At 30.8% G+C, this 19,517-nt stretch overlaps 1 protein-coding gene across 2 annotated transcripts in view; it reads left to right on the top strand.

The window, feature by feature from the left end:
- LOC148942753 (histone H4 transcription factor-like) overlaps nucleotides 1–19,517 on the top strand; it is a 140,685-nt gene that overhangs the window by 74,699 nt on the left and 46,469 nt on the right. For both annotated transcript variants that reach the window (XM_089102021.1, XM_089102020.1), the window contains exon 5: nucleotides 14,661–14,797. In XM_089102021.1, the coding sequence (XP_088958147.1) occupies nucleotides 14,661–14,797 (137 nt within the window). The remainder of the gene's footprint in view (nucleotides 1–14,660; nucleotides 14,798–19,517) is intronic.

The following is a 19,517-nucleotide window of genomic DNA, read 5'->3' on the forward strand; positions in this document are numbered from 1 at the left end:
CTTAGAGTCTTAGCTTAGAGCTTTTGTTGAAGTTCTAGTTTAGTTTAGTTTTAGTTAAGAGTTAAGAGTTTTTACCTTAGAGTCTTAGCTTAGAGTTTTAGTTGGAGTTCTTATTTAGTTTACTTATAGTTAAGTGTTTGGGGTTTTAGCTTAGAGTATTAGCTTAGAGTTTTTGTTAGAGTTCTAGTCTAATTTAGTTTTAGTTCAGAGTTTAGAGTTTCACCTTAGAGTTTTTGTTTGAGTTGAAGTTTAGTTTAGTTTTAGTTAACAGTTTAAAGTCTTAACTTTGAATCTTAGCTTAGGGTTTTAGTTAGAGTTGAATTGTAATTTAGCTAAGAATTTACATTTTTATTTTGAAGTCTTAGCTTAGAGTTTTTATTAGAGTTATAGTTTAGTTAAGTTTTAGTTAATGGTCTAGAGTTTTAGCCTAGAGTCTTAGCTTATAGTCTTAGCTTAGAGTTTTAGTTTCAGCTAAAGTTTAGTTTATTTTTAGTTAAGAGTTTGAAGATTTAGCTTAGAGTCTTAGCTTAGAGTTTTAGTTAGAGTTGAAGTTTAGTTTAGTTATAGTTAAGAGTTTAGAGTTTTAGCCTAGAGTGTTAGCTTAGAGTTTCAGCTAGAGTTGAAGTTTAGTTTAGTTTTAGTTAAGAGTTTAGAGTTTTAGCTTAGAGTCTTAGCTTAGAGTTTTTGTTGAAGTTCTAGTTTAGTTTAGTTTTAGTTAAGAGTTTAGAGTTTTTACCTTAGAGTCTTAGCTTAGAGTTTTAGTTGGAGTTCTAGTTTAGTTTAGTAATAGTTAAGAGTTTAGGGTTTTAGCTTAGTCTTAACTTAGTTTTTTTGTTAGAGTTCTAGTTTAATTTAGTTTTAGTTAAGATTTTAGAGTTTTATCTTAGATTCATAACTTAGATTTTTAGTTAGAGTTGAAGTTTACTTTAGTTATAGTTAAGAGTTTGTAGTTTTATCTTTGAGTCTTAGCTTAGAGTTTTAGTTAGAGTTGAAGTTAAGTTTAGTTATAGTTAAGAATTTAGAGTTATAGCTTAGAATCAAAGCTTAGAGTTTTAGTTAAAGTTATAGTTTAATTAAGTTTTAGTTAAGAGTTTAGAGTTTTAGCCTGGAGTCTTAGCTTTGAGTCTTAGCTTAGAGTTTTAGTTACAGTTGAAATTTAATTTAGTTATTGTTAAGAGTTTAGAGTTTTAGCCTAGAGTCTTAGCTTAGAGTCTTAGCTTAGAGTTTTAGTTAGTGTTGAATTTTATTTTAGTTATAGTTAAGAGTTTTAGCCTAGAGTCTTAGCTTAGAGTTTAGTTAGAGTTGAAGTTTAGTTTAGCTATAGTTCAGAGTTTTGAGTTTTAGCTTTGAGTTTTAGTTAGAGTTGAAGTTTAGTTTAGTTATAGTTAAGAATTTAGAGTTTTAGCTTAGACTCCTAGCTTAGAGTTTCAGTTAAAGTTGTAGTTTAGTTAAGTTTTAGTTAAGAGTTTAGAGTTTTAGCCTAGAGTCTTAGCTTAGAGTTTTAGCTTAGAGTTTTATTTGAAGTTCTAGTTAAGTTTTAGTTAAGAGTTTAGAGTTTTAGCCTAGAGTCTTAGCTTATAGTATTAGCTTAGAGTTTTTGTTGAAGTTCTAGTTTACTTTAGTTTTAGTTAAGAGGCTAGAGTTTTACCTTAGAGTCTTAGCTTAGAGTTTTTGTTAGAGTTCTAGTTTAGTTGTAGTTAATAATTTAGAGTTTTTAGCTCAGAGTCTTAGCTTAGAGTTGTTATTGAAGTTTTAGTTTAGTTTAGTTTTAGTTAAGAGTTTTAGGTTAGAGTCTTAACTTAGAGTTTTAGTTAGAGTTGATGTTTAGTGTAGTAATAGTTAAGAGTTTAGAGTTTAGCTTAGAGTTTTTTTTAGTTCTAGTTTAGTTTAGTTTTAGTTATGAGTTTAGAGTTTTACCCTAGAGTCTTAGCTTAGAGTTTTAGTTAGAGTTGAAGTTTAGTTTAGTTATAGTTAAGAATTTAGAGTTTTAGCTTAGAATAACAGCTTAGACTTTTAGTTAAAGTTGTAGTTTAGTTAAGTTTTAGTTAAGAATTTAAATTTTTACCTTAGAGTTTTAGATTAGAGTCTTAGTTAGATTTGAAAGCTAGTTTAGTTATATTTAAGAGTTTGGAGTTGTTAGCTTAGATTTTTAGATTAGAGTTTCTATTAGAAATCTAGTTTAGTTTAGTTTTTTTTAAGTTTTAAGTGTTCTTCCTAATAGGCTTAGATTTTAGTTTATGTATACTGGAACTTTTCATTAGTTTATTTTTACTTTATATATTTAGATTAGAGTTCTAGTTCAGTTTAGTTTTAGTTGAGTTTAGAGTTTTAGCTTGGAGTCTTAGCTTAGAGTTTTAACTAGAGTTCTAGTTTAGTTTAGTTTTGGTTATGAGTTTTACCTATGAGTTTTTGCTTAGAGTTTAGTTAGAGTTGAAGTTTAGTTATATGTAAGAGTTTAGAGTCTTAGCTTTGAGTTTTAGATAGAGTTGAAGTCTAGTTTAGTTATAGTTAAGATTCTAGAGTTTTTAGATTAGATTCATAGCGTAGAGCCTTAGCTTAGAGTTTTTGTTAGAGTTCTAGTTTAGTTTAGTTTTACTTTATAGTTTTAGCTTAGAGTCTTAGCTTAGAGTTTTAGTTAGAGTTGAAGTTTAGTTTAGTTTTAGTTAAGAGTTTGAAGTCTTAGCTTAGAGTTTTAGTTTGAGTTCTAGTTTAGTTTAGTTTTGGTTAAGAGTTTTAGCCTAGAGTCATAGCTTAGAGTTTTACTTAGAGTTGAAGTTTAGTTATATGTAAGAGTTTAGAGTGTTAGCCTAAAGTTTTAGTTAGAGTTGAAGGTTAGTTTGTTATATTAAAGATTTTAAAGTCTTAGCTTAGAGTTTTAGCTTGTAGTTTTACTTTAGTTTAGATTTAGTTAAGAGTTTAGAGTTTTAGATTAGAGTTTAAGTTAAAGTTCTAGTTTTGCTTAGTTTTAGTTAAGAGTTTAGACTTTTACCTTAGAGTCTTAGCTTAGAGTTTTAGTTAGAGACCTAGTTTAGTTTTAGTTAAGAGTTGAGTTTTATCTTGGAGTCTTAGCTTAGAGTTTTAGTTAGAGTTCTAGTTTAGTTTAGTTTTAGTTAAGAGTTTAGAGTTCTACCTTAGAGTCTTAGCTTAGAGTTTTAGTTAGGATTGAATTTTAGTTTAGTTATAGTTAAGAGTTTAGAGTTTTACGTTAGAGTCTTAGCTTAGAGATTTTTCTTAGAAGTAATAATTTTTTCGTTTGTGAGAGCATGTTTTCTGTCAGAAGTAGCAATTTTTCCTTTCACACTAACAAATTTTCTCATCAAAGTAACAATTTATTCCTTAACACTAACAGAGTTTTAGTAACACTAAAAAATTTTCTCATCGAATCAACAACTTTTTCCTCAATACTATCAAACTTCTACATAAAGTTATCAAATTTTTCTAAGAAGCATAATTTTTTTTCCATTGATGATAAAAAGTTTTCAGTCAAAAGTAGCAAGTTTTCCTTGACACTTACAAATTTTCTCATCAAAGTAACAATTTTTCCTTAACACTAACGGAGTTTTAATTACAGCTATCAAATTTCTCTTAAAAGTAATAAATTTGCGTTAGCGATAACAAATTTTCTCTTAGAGATAACATGCTTTATGATAAAGATACAATATATTTCGTCAGTGATAAAGATTTTTTGATTGTTATAAGGAGTTATCTGTCAGAAGTAGCAATTTTTCTTTCACATATACCAAATCTTTTTTAAAAGTAAAATTTTCTGCTAGAACTAGCAAGTTGTCCAGCAAAGATAACAAATTTTTCTTAGAAGTAGCGAATTTCTTCTAACAACACCAAGTTTTCCGTCAAAGATAACAAATCTTCTCTTCGAAGTAACAACTTTTTCCTTAATACTAACAAACCTATACTTAACACACCCAATTTTCTTGGAAGTTACATTTTTTCATCAGTAATAACACGTTTTCTGCTTGAGCTTGCAAGATTTCTCTCAAAGATACCAATTTTTTTCTTAGAAGTAGCAATTTTCATTATGATGACAAGTTATCTGTTAGAAATAACAAGTTTTGAGTCAAACATACCAAATTTTTCTTGGAATTAATAATTTTTTCGTTGATGATACCAATTTTTTCTGTCAAAAGTAGCAAGTTTTGCTTAACACTAACAAATCTTCGCATCAAAGTAAAAACTTTCTCATAACACTAATAAACTTTTACTTAACACTATCAAATTTTCTTAGAAGTAGCAGGTTTTTAACAAGTTTTCTTTCAAACTTTGCTTTCACTACGTTTAAGTTAGGTTCATCTAACCTCCAAAACCATAGGTTAGGTTAGGTTGAGTATAAATAAATATTAATAAATAAATAGAAACATTTCATCATTGTTAAGTTAGGTTAGGTTGGCTTATCATGAGCGCTCATGTAATATTTATTTAATATTTATTTATACTTAACCTAACTAATAATATTTATTTATACTTAACCTAACGTAACCTAAGTTTTGGAGGTTAGATGAACCTAACTTAAACGTAGTGAAAGCTAACTTAGAAAGAAAACTTGTTAAAAACCTGTTACTTCTAAGAGAAATTTGATAGTGTTAAGTAAAAGTTTATTAGTATTAAGAGAAATTTGTTACTTCGATGCGAAGATTTGTTAATGTTAAGCAAAACTTGCTACTTCTGACAGAAAAAATTGTTATCATCAACGAAAAAATTGTTAATTCCAAGAAAAATTTGGTATGTTTGACTTAAAGGGTGTTTTTTCTATCAGGCAGCTTCTCATCATAATAAAAATTGCTACTTCTAAGAAAAACATTGGTGTCTCTGCGAGAAAACTTGCCAGCTCAAGCAGAAAACGTGTTATCACTGATGAAAAAATTTGACTTCCAAGAGAAATTGGGTTTGTTAAGTAAAAGTTTGTTAGTATTAAGGAAAAAGTTGTTACTTCAAAGCGAAAATGTGCTATCTTTGACAGAAAACTTGGTGTTGTTAGAAGAAATTCGCTACTTCTAAAAAAAATTTGTTATCTTTGCTGGACAACTTGCTAGTTCTAGCAGAAATTGTGTTATCAGTGACAAAAAATTGTTAATTTAAAAAAAGAATTGGTATCTTTGACAGAAAACTTGCTACTTCTGACAGAAAACTTGTTATCACAATCAAACAATTGTTATCACTGACGAAAAATTTGGTATCTTTGACATAAAGCTTGTTATCTCTAACAGAAAAATTGTTATCAATAACGCAAATTTATTACTTCTAAGGGAAATTTGATAGCTATAATTAATACTCTATTAGTGTTAAGGAAAAATTTTTACTTTGATAAGAAAATTTGTAAGTGTTAAGGACTTGCTACTTTTGACTGAAAACTTTTTATCATCAATGGAAAAAAAATTATGCTTCTAAGAAAAATTTGATATCTTTATGTAGAAGTTTGTTAGTATTGAGGAAAAAATTGTTGATTTGATGAGAAAATTTGTTAGTGTGAAAGGAAAAATTGCTACTTCTGACAGAAAACTTGCTCTCATGAACGAAAAAATTGTTACTTCTAAGAAAAATCTATAAGCTAAGACTCTAAGGTAAAACTCTAAACTCTTAACTATAACTAAACTAAACTTCAATCCTAACTAAAACTCTAAGCTAAGACTGTGACGTAAAACTGTAGACTTTCAACTAAAACTTAACTAAACTAGAACTCTAACTAAAACTCTAAGCTAAGACTCCAAGATAAAACTCTAAACTCTTAACTAAAACTAAACTAAACTAGAACTCTAACTAAAACTCTAAGCTATGACTCTAAGGTAAAAGTCTAAACTCTTAACTAAAACTAAACTAAACTAGAACTCTAACTAAAACTCAAAGCTAAGACTCCAAGCTAAAACTCTAAACTCTTAACTAAAACTAAACTAAAGTAAAACTCTAACTAAAACTCTAGACTATAAAATATAACTAAACCAAACTTCAACTTTAACTAAAACCTTGGCCTAAAACCTTAAGGCAAAACTCTAAACTTTTAACTAAACTAAAATACAACTCTCAAAAAAACTCTAAGAGATGACTCTAAGCTATAAACTCTAAACTCTTAGATAGAACTAAACTAGAAGTTAACTCTAACTAAAACTCTCAGCTAAGACTCTAAACAAAAACTCTTAACTTGACTAAACTAAAACTTTAAATTAAATCTAAGTTATGGAACTAAAATCTTAGCTTAAACTAAACTAAACTAGAACTCTAACTAAAACTCTAAGCTAAAACTTTAAACTCTTAAATATAAATAAACTATACTTCAACTCTAACGAAAACTCTATGCTAAAACTCTTAGGTAAAACTCTAAACTAAAACTAAACAAAACTCGAACATTAACTAAAGCTCTAAGCTAAGACTCTACGCTATGACTCTAAGCTAAAAACTATAAAATCTTAACTTTAACTAAACTAAACTTCTCCTCTAACTAAAACTCTAAGCTAAGACTCTAAACTAAGACTCTAAACTCTTAACTATAACTAAACTTCAACTATAACTAAACTCTAAGCTAAGATTCTAGGCAAAAACTCTTAACCATAGATAAACTAAACTAGAACTCTAAAAAAAACTCTAAGCTAATATAACTCTATATTCTTAAATATAACTAAACTTCAACTCCATCTAAAAATCTAAGTTACGAAACTAAACCAAAATTCTAAGCTCAACTAAAAATAAACTAAATTAAACTAGAAATATAATCTAAAACTATAAAGTAAAAATAAACTGAACTAAAATTCAACTCTAACTAAACTTCAAGCTAAGACTCTAAGGCAAAACTCTAAACTCTTAACTAAAACTAAACTATAACTAGAACTCTAACAAAAACTCTAAGCTAAGACTCTAAGCTAAAAACTCTAAAAACTTAACTATAACTAAACTAAACTTCAACTCTAACTAAAGCTATTCGATAAGACTCTAGGCTAAAACTCTAAACTCTTAACTAAAACTTAACTAAGTTACAACTCTAACTAAAACTCTAAGCTATTACTCTAAGCTAAAACTCTAAATTCTTAACTATAACTAATTTAAACTTCAACTCCAACTAAAACTCTAAGCTAAGACTCTAAGTTAAAATTCTAAACTCATAACTAAAACTAAACTAAACTAGAACTCTAAAAAACTCTAAACTAAAACTCTAAACTCTTAACTATTACTAAACTAAACTTCAATTCCAACAAAAACTCTAAGCTAAAACTCTAAACTATTAAATAAAACTAAACTAGAACTTCAATAACAACTCTAAGCTAAGACTCTAAGCTAAAAACTCTTAACTAAAACTAAACTAGAACTCTAACAAAAATTCTAAGCTAAGACTCTAAGCTAAAACTCTAAACTCTTAACTAAAACTAAATTAAACTAGAACTTCAACAAAAACTCTATGCTAAGACTCTAGGCTAAAACTCTAAACTCTTAACTAGAACTTAACTGGAACTTCAAAAAAAACTCTAAGCTAAGACTCTAGGCTAAAACTCTAAACTCTTAACTAAAACTTAACTAAACTACAACTTTAACTAAAACTCTAAGCTAGGAGTCTCAGCTAAAACTCTAAATTCTTAACTATAACTAAACTTCAACTCTAACTAAAGCTCAAAGCTAAAACCCCAAACTCTTAACTATAGCTAAACTAAGCTTCAACTCTTACTAAACTCTAAGATAAGACTCTAAGCTAAAACTCTAAACTCTTAACTATAACTAAACTAAACTTTTACTCTAATTAAAACTCTAAGCTAAGACTCTAAGCTAAGACTCTAAGCTAAAACTCTAAACTCAACTATAACTAAACTAAACTTCAACTCTAACTAAAACTCTAAGCTAAGACTCAAAGCTAAAACTTCAAATTCTTATCTAAAACTCAACCAAACTTCAGCTCAAACCAAAACTCTAAGCTAAGACTCTAGGTTCAAACTCTAGTCTCTTAACTAAAACATAAATGAACTATAAATTTAACTAAAACTTTAAGCTATGATTCTAAGCTATAGATCTAAATTCTTAACTATAACTAAACTAAACTTCAACTCTAACTAAAACTCTAAGCTAAGGCTCAAAGCTAAAACTTCAAACTCTTAACTATAGCTAAACTAAACTTCAACTCTAACTAAAACTCTAAGCTAAGACTTTAAGGTGAAACTCTAAACTCTTAAGTAAAACTAAACGAAACTACAACTCTAACAAAATAACTCTAAGCTAAAACTAAGCTAAGACTCTAAGCTAAAACTCTAAACTCTTAACTATTACTAAACTAAACTAGAACTCTAACTAAAACTCTAAGTTTAGACTCTAAGGTAAAAACTCTAAACTCTTAACTATAACTAAACTAAACTTCAACTCTAACTAAAACTCTAAGCTAGGAGTCTAGGCTAAAAGTCTAAACTCTTAACTAAACTAGAACTCTAACTAAAAGTCTAAGTTAGGACTCTAAGGTAAAACTCTAAACTCTTAACTAAAACTAAACTTGAACTCTAACAAAAACTCTAAGCTATGACTCTCAGCTAAACTCTAAATTCTTAACTATAACTAAACTAAACTTCAACTCTAACTAAAACTCTAAGCTAAGACTCTAAGCTAAGACTCTAAGGTAAAACTCTAAACTCTTAACTAAAACTAAACTATAACTTCAACAAAAACTCTAAGATAAGACTCTAATCTAAAAACTAAACTCTTAACTATAACTAAACTAAACTTGAACTCTAACTAAAACTCTAAGCTAAGACTGTAAGTTAAAACTATAAACTCTTAACTATAACTAAAGTAAACTTCAACTCTAACTAAAACTCTGAGCTAAGACTCCAAGGTAAAACTCTAAACTCTTAAATATACATACACTAAACTTCAACCCTAACTTAAACTCTAAGCTAAGACTCTAATGTAAAAACTCTAAACTCTTAACTAAAACTAAACTAAACTAGAACTTCAACAAAAACTCTAAGCTAAGACTCTAAGGTAAAACTCTAAACTCTTAACTAAAACTAAAGTAAACTAGAACTCTAACAAAAATTCTAAGCTAAGACTCTAAAGTAAAACTCTTAACTAAAACTAAACTAAACTAGAACTTCAACAAAAACTCTAAGCTAAGACTCTAAGCTAAGACACTTGGCTAAAACTCTAAACTCTTAACTAAAACTTAACTAAAACTGCAACTTTAACTCAAACTCTAAGTTAAGACTCTAAGCTAGAACTCTAAACTCTTAACTATTACTAAACTAAACTTCAACTCTAACAAAAACTCTAAGCTAAGACTCTAAGCTAAAAACTAAACTCTTAAATATTACTAAAGTAAACTAGAACTCTAACAAAAACTCTAAGCTAAGACTCTAAGCTAAAAACTAAACTCTCAACTATTACTAAACTAACCTAGAACTCTAACAAAAACTCTAATCTAAGACTCTAAGCAAAAACTCTTAAACTCTTAACTAAAACTAAAGTAAACTTGAACTTTAACTAAAATTCTAAGCTAAGACTCTAAGCTAAGACTCTAGGCTAAAACTCTAAACTCTTAACTAAAACTTAACTAAAAATACAACTTTAACTAAAACTCTAAGTTATGACTCTAAGCTAAACCTCTAAACTCTTAACTATTACTAAACTAAACTTCAACTCTAACTAAAACTCTAAGCTAAAACTCTAAACTCTTAACTAAAACTAAACTAAACTAGAACTTCAACAAAAACTCTAAGCTAAGACTCTAAGCAAAAAACTAAACTCTTAACTATTACTAAACTAAACTAGAACTCTAACAAAGAATATAATCTAAGAATCTAAAATATTAATTAAAGATAAACTTAACTACAACTCTAAAAGAAAGTTCAAGGTAAAACTCTTATCTAAAAGCTCTAAATTCCTAAATATTATTAAAGTAAACTAGAACTCCAAAAATAACAATAACCTATTGCTCTAAGTTAAAAATCCAAACTCTTAACCAAAAATAAAGTAAACTTCAACTCTAAATAAAACTCTAAGCTAAGACTCTAAGGTAAAACTCTAGACTCTTAACTAAAACTAAAGTAAACTAGAACTCTAACAAAAACTCTAAGCTAAGACTCTATGCTAAAACTCTATGCCAATGGGTTAAAGAAAAAAACGGAAAAATGTTGGATAATTTCTAAGTCTAAAAAATTCAGTCCGAAAAAACTTAAAAAAATTCAATAAGGGAGGGAGGAAGAGAGGGACTCAGTGGGGCTTTGGGGTTGCGTGGGTCCTTTGGGGGCCCGGGGGGTCTTTGGGGGCTCAGGGGCCTTTTCGGGCGCCGGGGCCCTTTGGGGGCTCGGGGGGCCCATTGGGGTTGGGGGGGGTCTTTTGAGGTTGGGGTAGGAGGGCCCTTTGGGGTTGGGGTAGGAGGGCGCTTTGGGGTTGGGGTAGGGGGGTTGTTAAGGTGGGGGCCCTCACAACACTGTTCAAATAGAACTTGTCTATTATAACGGCCACAGAGTTTCATCCCAAATCATCTTCTAAATCATCTTTTAAAATGCCTCAAACGGTTTTGCCCAAAACATCTTCTAAAATGTCTCAAAACGGTTTCGCCCAAATAATCCCCTAAAAGTAATTTCTGTGTGTTCCTTTTGTTTTGGAATCCCTGCGTTGTCACATTTGAAATTCCTAAGAAACCCTTTCCCGCGTTAATCTCTTCATCTCATAGATGTTCCTAGCTACACTATTATGGTTTCGATAGAATATCAATTTATCGCTGTGACCTAAAGATCAAAGAAGCCGTATTTAAAAAATAGAATATTAATTTATCTCTTTAGACTCCCGCATAATTCCAAGATAACAAGTGATGTCATTTCTAATTCCTTACACTAAAGATCAACGAAGCCATATTTAAAAATAGAATATTAATTTTTCTCTTTAGACTCTCACATAATTCTAAGATAACAAGTGATGTCATTTCTAATTCCTTACACTAAAGATCAATGAAGCCATATTTAAAAATAGAATATTAATTTTTTTTCTCTAACCTAAAGACCGTTTATCCCTCAGACCTAAGATCAAAGAAGCCGTATTTGTTTCTTAATTCCCATTTCGTAAATCAATAATTCCCCTTAGAAACAACAAATTAATTCCTCTTTCGTGAATCAATAATTCCCCTCGATTTTGCGAATCAATTTCTCGGAAATTCACTTCCCCCTCGAGTCCTAGATCAATACATCTTTTCCCCTAAGTGAAGCCATATGCATTCCCCTCTGTGTCTTAACCATTAAACAGAACGAAACCATGAAAATACATCAAAGTGAGAAAAATCCTGTTTTTCATTATCAGTGACAAAAACCATAAAAAAACATTCCCCCTTGCGTGCACCTGGACGAACAACAACAACAACAAATAAATCGAGCATGAAAGTACATCAAAGTGAGAAAAATCCTTTTTTTTCATTCTCAGTGACAAAAACCATAAAAACATGCATAAATTATGTACTGTCAGCGTTAGACTAAATTGTAGATGACAGCTGTGGTGGTTAGGCAGAAATACATTTGTCCTAGTCGAATACGCAATCAATTTCTCGGAAATTCACTTCCTCCTCTTGTCCTAGATCAATATATCTCTCCCACACCGTCAATGCGCATGTGCAAACTTCGCCCCGGAGACAATACACTTGGAAAAAACAAATAAATCGACCATGAAAATACATCAAAGTGAGAAAAATTCTGTTTTTTTCATTCTCAGTGACAAAACCCATAAAAACATGCATAAATTATGTTCGTACGGGGCTGGTACCCCTTTCCCTACTAGTAACACTAAACCTTTTTTTTATTTTTATAAAATAAAAATTTTATATGTTTAGAATCAGTACAATAAGCCAATTGTTTTGTGATATGTCTATTGGAATCGAAATTCCGTTTTTTAGAGTTTGGTTACTGTTGAGCCGCATGGCTCCTTACTTACTGTTCTTTACCACGAACTGTTTGATATTTTGGAAGTTCCAGCTAATTTCTAACAAAATATGTATTTTTTTTCAATCAGTTCGTGGTAACGAACTGTAAGTAAGGAGCGACCCGGCGCAATAGTAACCGAAACTCTAGAAAACAGAATTTTGATACCAATAGATACATAAAAAAAATTATATTTTTATGCTGATTTCAAATATATAACTTTCGTTAAGTTTAATATTACCCATCAAAAGTTACGCGCATGGGAAAATGTGCCTTATTTTTGAAAAAGGGGGAAACAACCCCTAAAAGTCACAGAACTTTAATGGAAATCACAACATCAGATTCAGCGTATCAGAGAACCCTACTATAGAATTTTCAAGCCCCTATCTGTAAAAATCTGGAATTTTGTATTTTTTACCAGAAGAAAGATCACGGATGCGTATTTATTTATTTGTTTGTTGTATTTTTTTTGTTTTTTTTTCCCAGGGGTGATCGTATCGATCCAGTAGTCCTAGAATATCGTGAGAGGGCTATAAGCTCTAGTTCCCTTTTTAAGTGACCAAAAAAACTGAAGGGCAACCTGGCCCCCTCCCACGCTCATTTTTCTCCCGAAGTCACCCAATCAAAATTTTGAGATAGCCATTTTGTTCAGAATAGTCGAAAATGTAATAAATATGTCTTTGACGATAACTTATTGCCCCACAGTTCCCGGGAGAAAGGCTGCGAGCTATGAACTTTGCCCATTGTTTACATATAGTATTGGTTAATGGGAAGTATACAGACGATTTCTGGAGTTTTTTTTGTGGTGGTGGTGGGGGAGGGGGTTGGAGGGGGCTACGGGGGAGGATCTTTTCTTGGATGATGTTTTCTTGGGGGAAGGGACATTTCTATGAAGGGGGCGCTGGATTTCTCAGCATTATTTGAGAAACGATCAGAAATTAAATAAAAAAAAATAAATAAGTTTGTTCAACTGAAAGTAAGGAGCAACATTAAAACTTAAAACGAACAGAAATTATTATGTATATGAGGGGGTTTGCCCCCTAGTCAAGACCTCGCTCTTTATGCTAAAGTTTTTTTTAGTACTTTCAAAAGAGCTATCTATTCTAAATAACCGGCCTTTGTGATTAACGGGTTCGTGATTCGAACAAAATTCGAACTTGAGCGTAAAGTGTGAGGTATTGACTAGGGGACGAAGTCACTAATATACGCAATAATAAAATACGAATATAGAAGTTCGTTTTGAGTTATAGAAGTTCGTATATTTCTGTTCGTTTTGAGTTTTAATGTTGCTCCTTGTTTTTTTTTTTTTTTTTTTTTTTTTTTTTTTTTTTTTTTTGTTCCTGATCGTTTTTCAAATAATGCCGGTAAATCTGGATCACCCTCCATGAAATATTTCCTCCCCTCACAGGAAACACCTCTGTGGAAAGTTCCTGCCGCGAAAAATACACCCCTTCTGTAAAATTATTTCCAGACAATTTCATCCTCGCTGAAAATTCCCCACTCCCTGTAAAATTTCTTGCAGAAGATTCAGCCTGAAAAAGTGTCCTTAGCATACTTTCATTTGAACAACACTTTAAGTTCTAATCGTTTTTCCAGTCACTCCGGAAATTTCCTTCCTTGGAAATTGTTTCCTGGAAATCCAAACACGCTGAAAATTTCCCCCGGAACATGTCCACATACAAAATTGAGTAGTCAAAATGAAAGTAAGACAAACAAAAAGAATTTCGTATAGGTATTCTGTCAAATCCCCCCACTGTAAAATTTCTCCTGGAAAGTTCACCGCCGGAAATTTCCTTCCACGCGGAAAATTATACCCATAGAAACCCACGCAAGCACAAAATCCCTCCTCCAAATATCTGTACACTTTCCAGTAAGAAATTCTATACGTAAACAAGGGGCAAATGTTATAACTATAGGACCTATCCCCAGGGGCTGCGGGGGGGGGGGTCATGTTATCTCTAAAGATGGTTTTGGAACTTTTCAACTATGCTGAACAAAATGGATATCGTATAATTGCAATCGGACGATTTTTGGGGGAAAGGGGGTGCGGGAGGGGGGCTAGGTGTCCTCCAATTTTGTCACTTACAAAGGCCATTGTAACTGTTAACTTTCATTCAAATGAGCCCTCTCCCGATGTTCTAGGACAATCGGTTCGATACGATCACTTCTAGAAAAAAAAACAACAACACATAAACACGCATCCGTGATCTTTCTTCTGACAAAAGTACAAAATTACACATTTTTGTTGATAAGAGCTTGAAACCTCTAGAGTAGGGTCCTCTGGTTAGCTGATTCTAGTGGTGTGATTTTAATTAGGATTCTTTGGCCTTTTGGGTGTGTTTTCCCCTTTTTCGAAAATCAGGCCAATTTTCTTATGCTCGTAGTTTTTTGTGGGTAACACTAAACTTAATGAATCTTATATATTTGGAATCAGTATATTAAGCCAATTCTTTTGACATATGTATTGACATCAAAATTTCGTTATTTAGAGTTTTGGTTTCTACTGGGCCGTTTTGCTTCTTACTTAAAGTTCGTTACCACGAACTGTTTGACAGAATGCCTTTTCAATTATATATCATGCTATTTAAGACAGCTAAAAGTAGAAGAAAATATATAAGTTCCTTTAACCTGAATGTCCAATGAGGTCTTTTTTGTTTAATGCAAAGAAACATCTCGTGAAATTTTGATTTGAAGTATTGTTTTGAAGCATTGTGATTGTTTTGACACGCTAGTTAGAAATACCATTGATTTTAGCCAAAAATCTTTGTTATTTAGACTTATTGTGTGATTGGAAGAACTGTGAATTTACTACGACTTTAGCTTCAGAAATATTGGCTCATGTTGTGTACCATGCTGTTCATGCAAGCGCAAAAAATCGAGGTCTGCAATTTTTCCAGGAATACATATACAAGGTAAAACAATTTAGTCATTTCTTCATGCTTCGTGGACTGAGGAGCGTTCACTGAGTTTTTTAAGCGTGGGAAAAGAGGAAGCCAAAATCATAAAAACAGCAAAGGAAGGCTGAATGGAATGAAAATTATTTGAGATTATGGACAGATTGTAAAAATGCCGTGATTTTGGTTGTTTCAGTCCCTGAGTTTATCATCCCCTTGCTTACATCCCTGACTGAAGCTCACGATGGCACTGGGACAGTATAGGGTTCTATTCCACCTTCAGTAGAAAGATTAATCAAAATTATTTTCGTGGGTTCATTCTTAAATTGCTCTGCTCCATTTTTCAAAATTGAAATTATTTTGAAGTTTAGAGTGACACGTGATATACCTTTGTAAATTACTTATTGTCCTGTCTAAAACAAAAATTCCCATGATTTTTTTTTTCGAAAATGGAGAAAAGAGCATGAGAGCCTGGGTCTTAACTTGAAATAGCAATATTTTCACTATTTTGTTAATGGTTTCAAATTAAATGGAATTTATTATAACATAAATTCGAATGAACATGTACAAAACAGAAGTACTTCTACAGAACCCTTTTCTATTTCAGAGGCAACGCTATGGCCCTTCCTATACTAAAGAGAAGTTAGGCTTCAATGTATTATTATTTTTATTTTCCAGAGGTGCTTCATATGGAAGAGCTTGTCCTATAAAGTTCGGAGGGGCTCATTCGATTAGAAATTGTAAGTTCTAGTGTCCTTTATAGTCTTTAACAACTTTAAAAAGAGCTAATAAATTAAACTGAATAATTGATGTATAATGATATTAATTGCTGAAAGCTCATTAGTTCAAAATGTTACTATAATTTTAATGTTTATTTTCAATATCAAGTAAAAAAGAAAATATTTGTCACAAATTTGTTTCTTAGTAAAGCGCCCATGACTCAATATGCTTTAAACCTTTAAAATGAGAGAAAGTGCTAATACCCGAACTCTTGGCTGTGGTAATTTTTGTTTTTTTCAAGCTTGATTTGCATATTCAATTTAAGTTTCACTCGTTTTATGATTTATGTATTAATTTACATTAATATCTATTGTATGTTTGTTTGCATTGATTGTTTTTTTAATTTCTGTTCGTTTTAAGTTTCATTTTTACTTCAATAGGAAAATATTTTTTTTCGTTATAAGCTTGATTTTCATATTCAATCGAAGCATTAATCGCTTTAAGATCTATTTATTCATTTATATTATTACTTGTTGTATGTTTTTTCATATGATTGTTTATTTAATTTATGTTTGTTTTGGGTTTCATTTATAATTTAATAGTACTATTTGATCTTGTTTTGTTTGAGTTTCAAGATTTATTTTTTTATCCTGAGAATAATTTTAAAATGGCCTTTACTTTTCTTTGAAAGCCTTATTTTTCGGAAAGTTTTTTTTTAATTAATCATTAGAAAAAGGTAGGACGATTAACTCTGGGTGTGTTTGGAAAGCTTAATAGTATTAAGGTGAAACTTTGGGGGATATTTAAGGGCATGTTAAACTAAATCAAAAGATACTATGTACATCCAGTATATAAAAAAGGAGAATCTACAATATATCAAAAGCAGCTGGGGGTATAAAGTTCAAACTTTTAGGGTATATTGATGAGAACGATAAAAAGTGGCCAAAGAGCAACCAGTGCCCCTTCTATTCTCTTTTTAGCTGCCCTTCCTCCAAAGAAATCTGATCGATTTCTTTCGAAGAAATCTTCGAAGAATGGCTATCTTGTTCAAAATAGTAGGAAAGTCAAATAACTATACCTCCGAATGTGACACAGACCCTGGGGTGACTTGTAAGTTAAATAAGTTGCCCATCGTTTATAAACAAGGTTGGTTATTAGGAAAAGAGGGCACGTTTGATACTGAGTTTCCAAAAATGCTAAGAGCATTAAGTTAAAAAGTAAAGAAAATTTTGAGGGGGGTGTCAAACAAAACTAACACACATTATTTGCAGGATGGTCGTTAAAAATATACAACAGCAATATCTAAGGAACATCTAAGGGTATTGAGTTGAAAATTTAAGGAAATGTTTAGAGTGACGTTGAAAAAGAAACGGTAGACAATCCCCCTACACTGCGTTTGCCCTTTTAGGCGCACCTCTCCTAACACTGATTGAAATCTATTAAAAAGCCATTTTATTCAAAATAGTCATAACATCTAATATTTATGCCTTTGGCCATGCCCTGTCCCCACAACCTCCGGGGTAAGAAATGTAAATTATGCAATTTGTCCATTTTTAACATGCAGATTATATCATTGGGAAAAGGGTAAATTTTTTATCCAGGGTGTGCCCCGAAGGTTTAACGATATTAAAACAAAATTTTGGGAGATGTTGGAGGGTATATTGAGCTAAATCAGACGAAACTAACCGTATCCAAATTATCAAAAAGGTGTAGCTGCATTATCTTAGGACGGGGTGAAAGTTTGTATAAACTTCAAACTTTCAAGGCCACTACTACTATTGTGGCTGTAGATTAGACTGGTTACTTTCCGGGAATGTTGAGGGGATGCTGGGGTTCGAAACTTTGATGCTTAAAAGATATCGTTTTGACGTTTTGAATCTTTGATGGTAAAAAAAAATTTTGATGTTGAAATAGGCGATGTCTAAAAATTGAAAATTTGGCAAAACGAAAATAAATAAGTTGAAAAAAATTTCAATTAAAAAGTGTTTCAAGGAAAAAGTAAAGAGTTATATTAAACTTAAGACCATCAGAAATAAATTCCTATAATAATTCAAACTCAAATCGACCAGAAATTACTATTAAAGAATAAATGTAAGCCGAAACCAACATAAATTAAATAAACAATGATAGCAAGCATACAGATAACACCTACTAATATAAATGAATCTTAAGAAGAATAAAAATTAAACTGGATATTCAAGTCAAAATTAAAACGAATAAAATAACTAAGAGCAGGTGTTTGGCTACTGTCGCCTCTCTGTCTCCTAATTGTAAAAGTCTAAAGCCTTTTGTATCATTTGCACTTTACTGAAAACGAATTGTATTACAAATATTTTCTTTTGCCTATATTAAATTGAAAAATTAAAATTACAGTGAAAAAAGCCTTGAATTGCGGAGCTTTCAGGAATTAAAATCACTCTATATAAAATATTCAGTTTATTTTTATTACCGTAGTTCTTTCTAAGGACTGTTCATGATACATATGGTTTTTAATAAAACACAAATGACGCAATAGACTTCAAACTTTTACAATTAGGGGAGAGGGAAGAGGACAGTAGCCAAACTCCTGTTTGTAGTGATTTGTATTCGTTTTAATTCTGGCCTGAATATTCAATTTAATTTTTATTCATTTATATTAGTACCTGTTATCTGTATGTTTGCTATGATTGTTTATTTAAATTCTATTCGTTTTTGGTTTTATTTATTCTTTAATAATAATTTCTGGTCGTTTTGAGTTTGAAATATTATAGGAACTCATTTCTGATGGTCTAAAGTTTAGTATTGCTCTTAACTTTTCTTTAAAAACTTCTTTTCGAAAGTTTTTTTTAATTAATTTCTTGTAAAGAAGTTCAACAACATGAAAAAGTATTGTCTTGGGAAATATTTTGTGTGTATAGCTTTAAGCTGACCAGGGAGCAGTAAATAAAAATAAAAAAGTTTAAATTTGATGTAAAAATTTTTTTCAAATTTACTAACTGTGAGGAAAAATATTAAAAAGTACCATAAATCACTTTTTTGAAGAAAAAAAAATGAAAATAGAAAGAATGTGCTGCTTGTGGCAGCCCTGTACAGAACTGACAACATTTTTTTGCAGAATGAGGTTTCATTGTGTTTGAGAAGAAGAGACTGTTCGGTTATTATGCCTAATCAACTATATGTATCTAAATAACAAATATTGATGTACTTAATGACCAAGTGTTTACAACCTTTTGATCGTCCATCATTTATTTGGAAAACCCAGGATTTTAATGAGATATTGCGTGAACGAATAACCTTTTTTGCCTGTCTAGCTGCTTTTCTGAAGAGATGAAACTAAAGCACGTTTAATTTTGGGTTTTAATTTTGTTTTTTAATTTGCTTTTATTGATTTGACTGTAGTGAAATTCTGTATTGATTTTTTCTTTATACTCTTTCTTCTCTTTATCTTTACCTCGTTTAGCCGGTTTATTGGCTTAGGTTTTACTTAGATCACCTTCTCTCCAAAAAAAAAAAAATCTATTTCCGCGTGACGTCTTGTCTTAAATTCCAAAATCAAAATTGGCGATTCTGCCTCAATTGACCGTTTTTAACGTATTTTTAAATTTTCGGTTACTCTGGGATAGGGTTCTTTCTTCACTAGGTTGACCATAAGGAGGCAACCGAGCTCTATCAATTTCTTCTGGATTGGATATCGTTCAAAGGAATGCGATTGTGAGCTGTAAGAGCTTTAATCATGATTTACTAATGTCATTATGTTAAGATATCTTGTAAAAAGTATTGTCGTATAACTGTTTAATTATTCAAGCCAGTTGTCTCAATATTTATTCTTATTTAAAAAAGTGAAATACTTCAATCTTAAAGGATCGCTAGCATTCCCTTTTCTTGTAAAGGGAGATATAAAATAAGTAAATTTATGAATTAAGGCTCCAAAATCAGCACGCAAGAATTCGTAATGCATAAAAAAGAGGTTGTAGACGAACACATTTTTGTGCAACAATAGTATGGAGACGTGGTAATATGATAGAAGGTCTAATAAACG

The sequence above is a fragment of the Artemia sp. Qi Xiang Cuo genome, chromosome 16 (genome assembly GCF_049724085.1).
Source record: "Artemia sp. Qi Xiang Cuo chromosome 16, ASM4972408v1, whole genome shotgun sequence".
NCBI lineage: Eukaryota > Metazoa > Arthropoda > Branchiopoda > Anostraca > Artemiidae > Artemia > Artemia sp. Qi Xiang Cuo.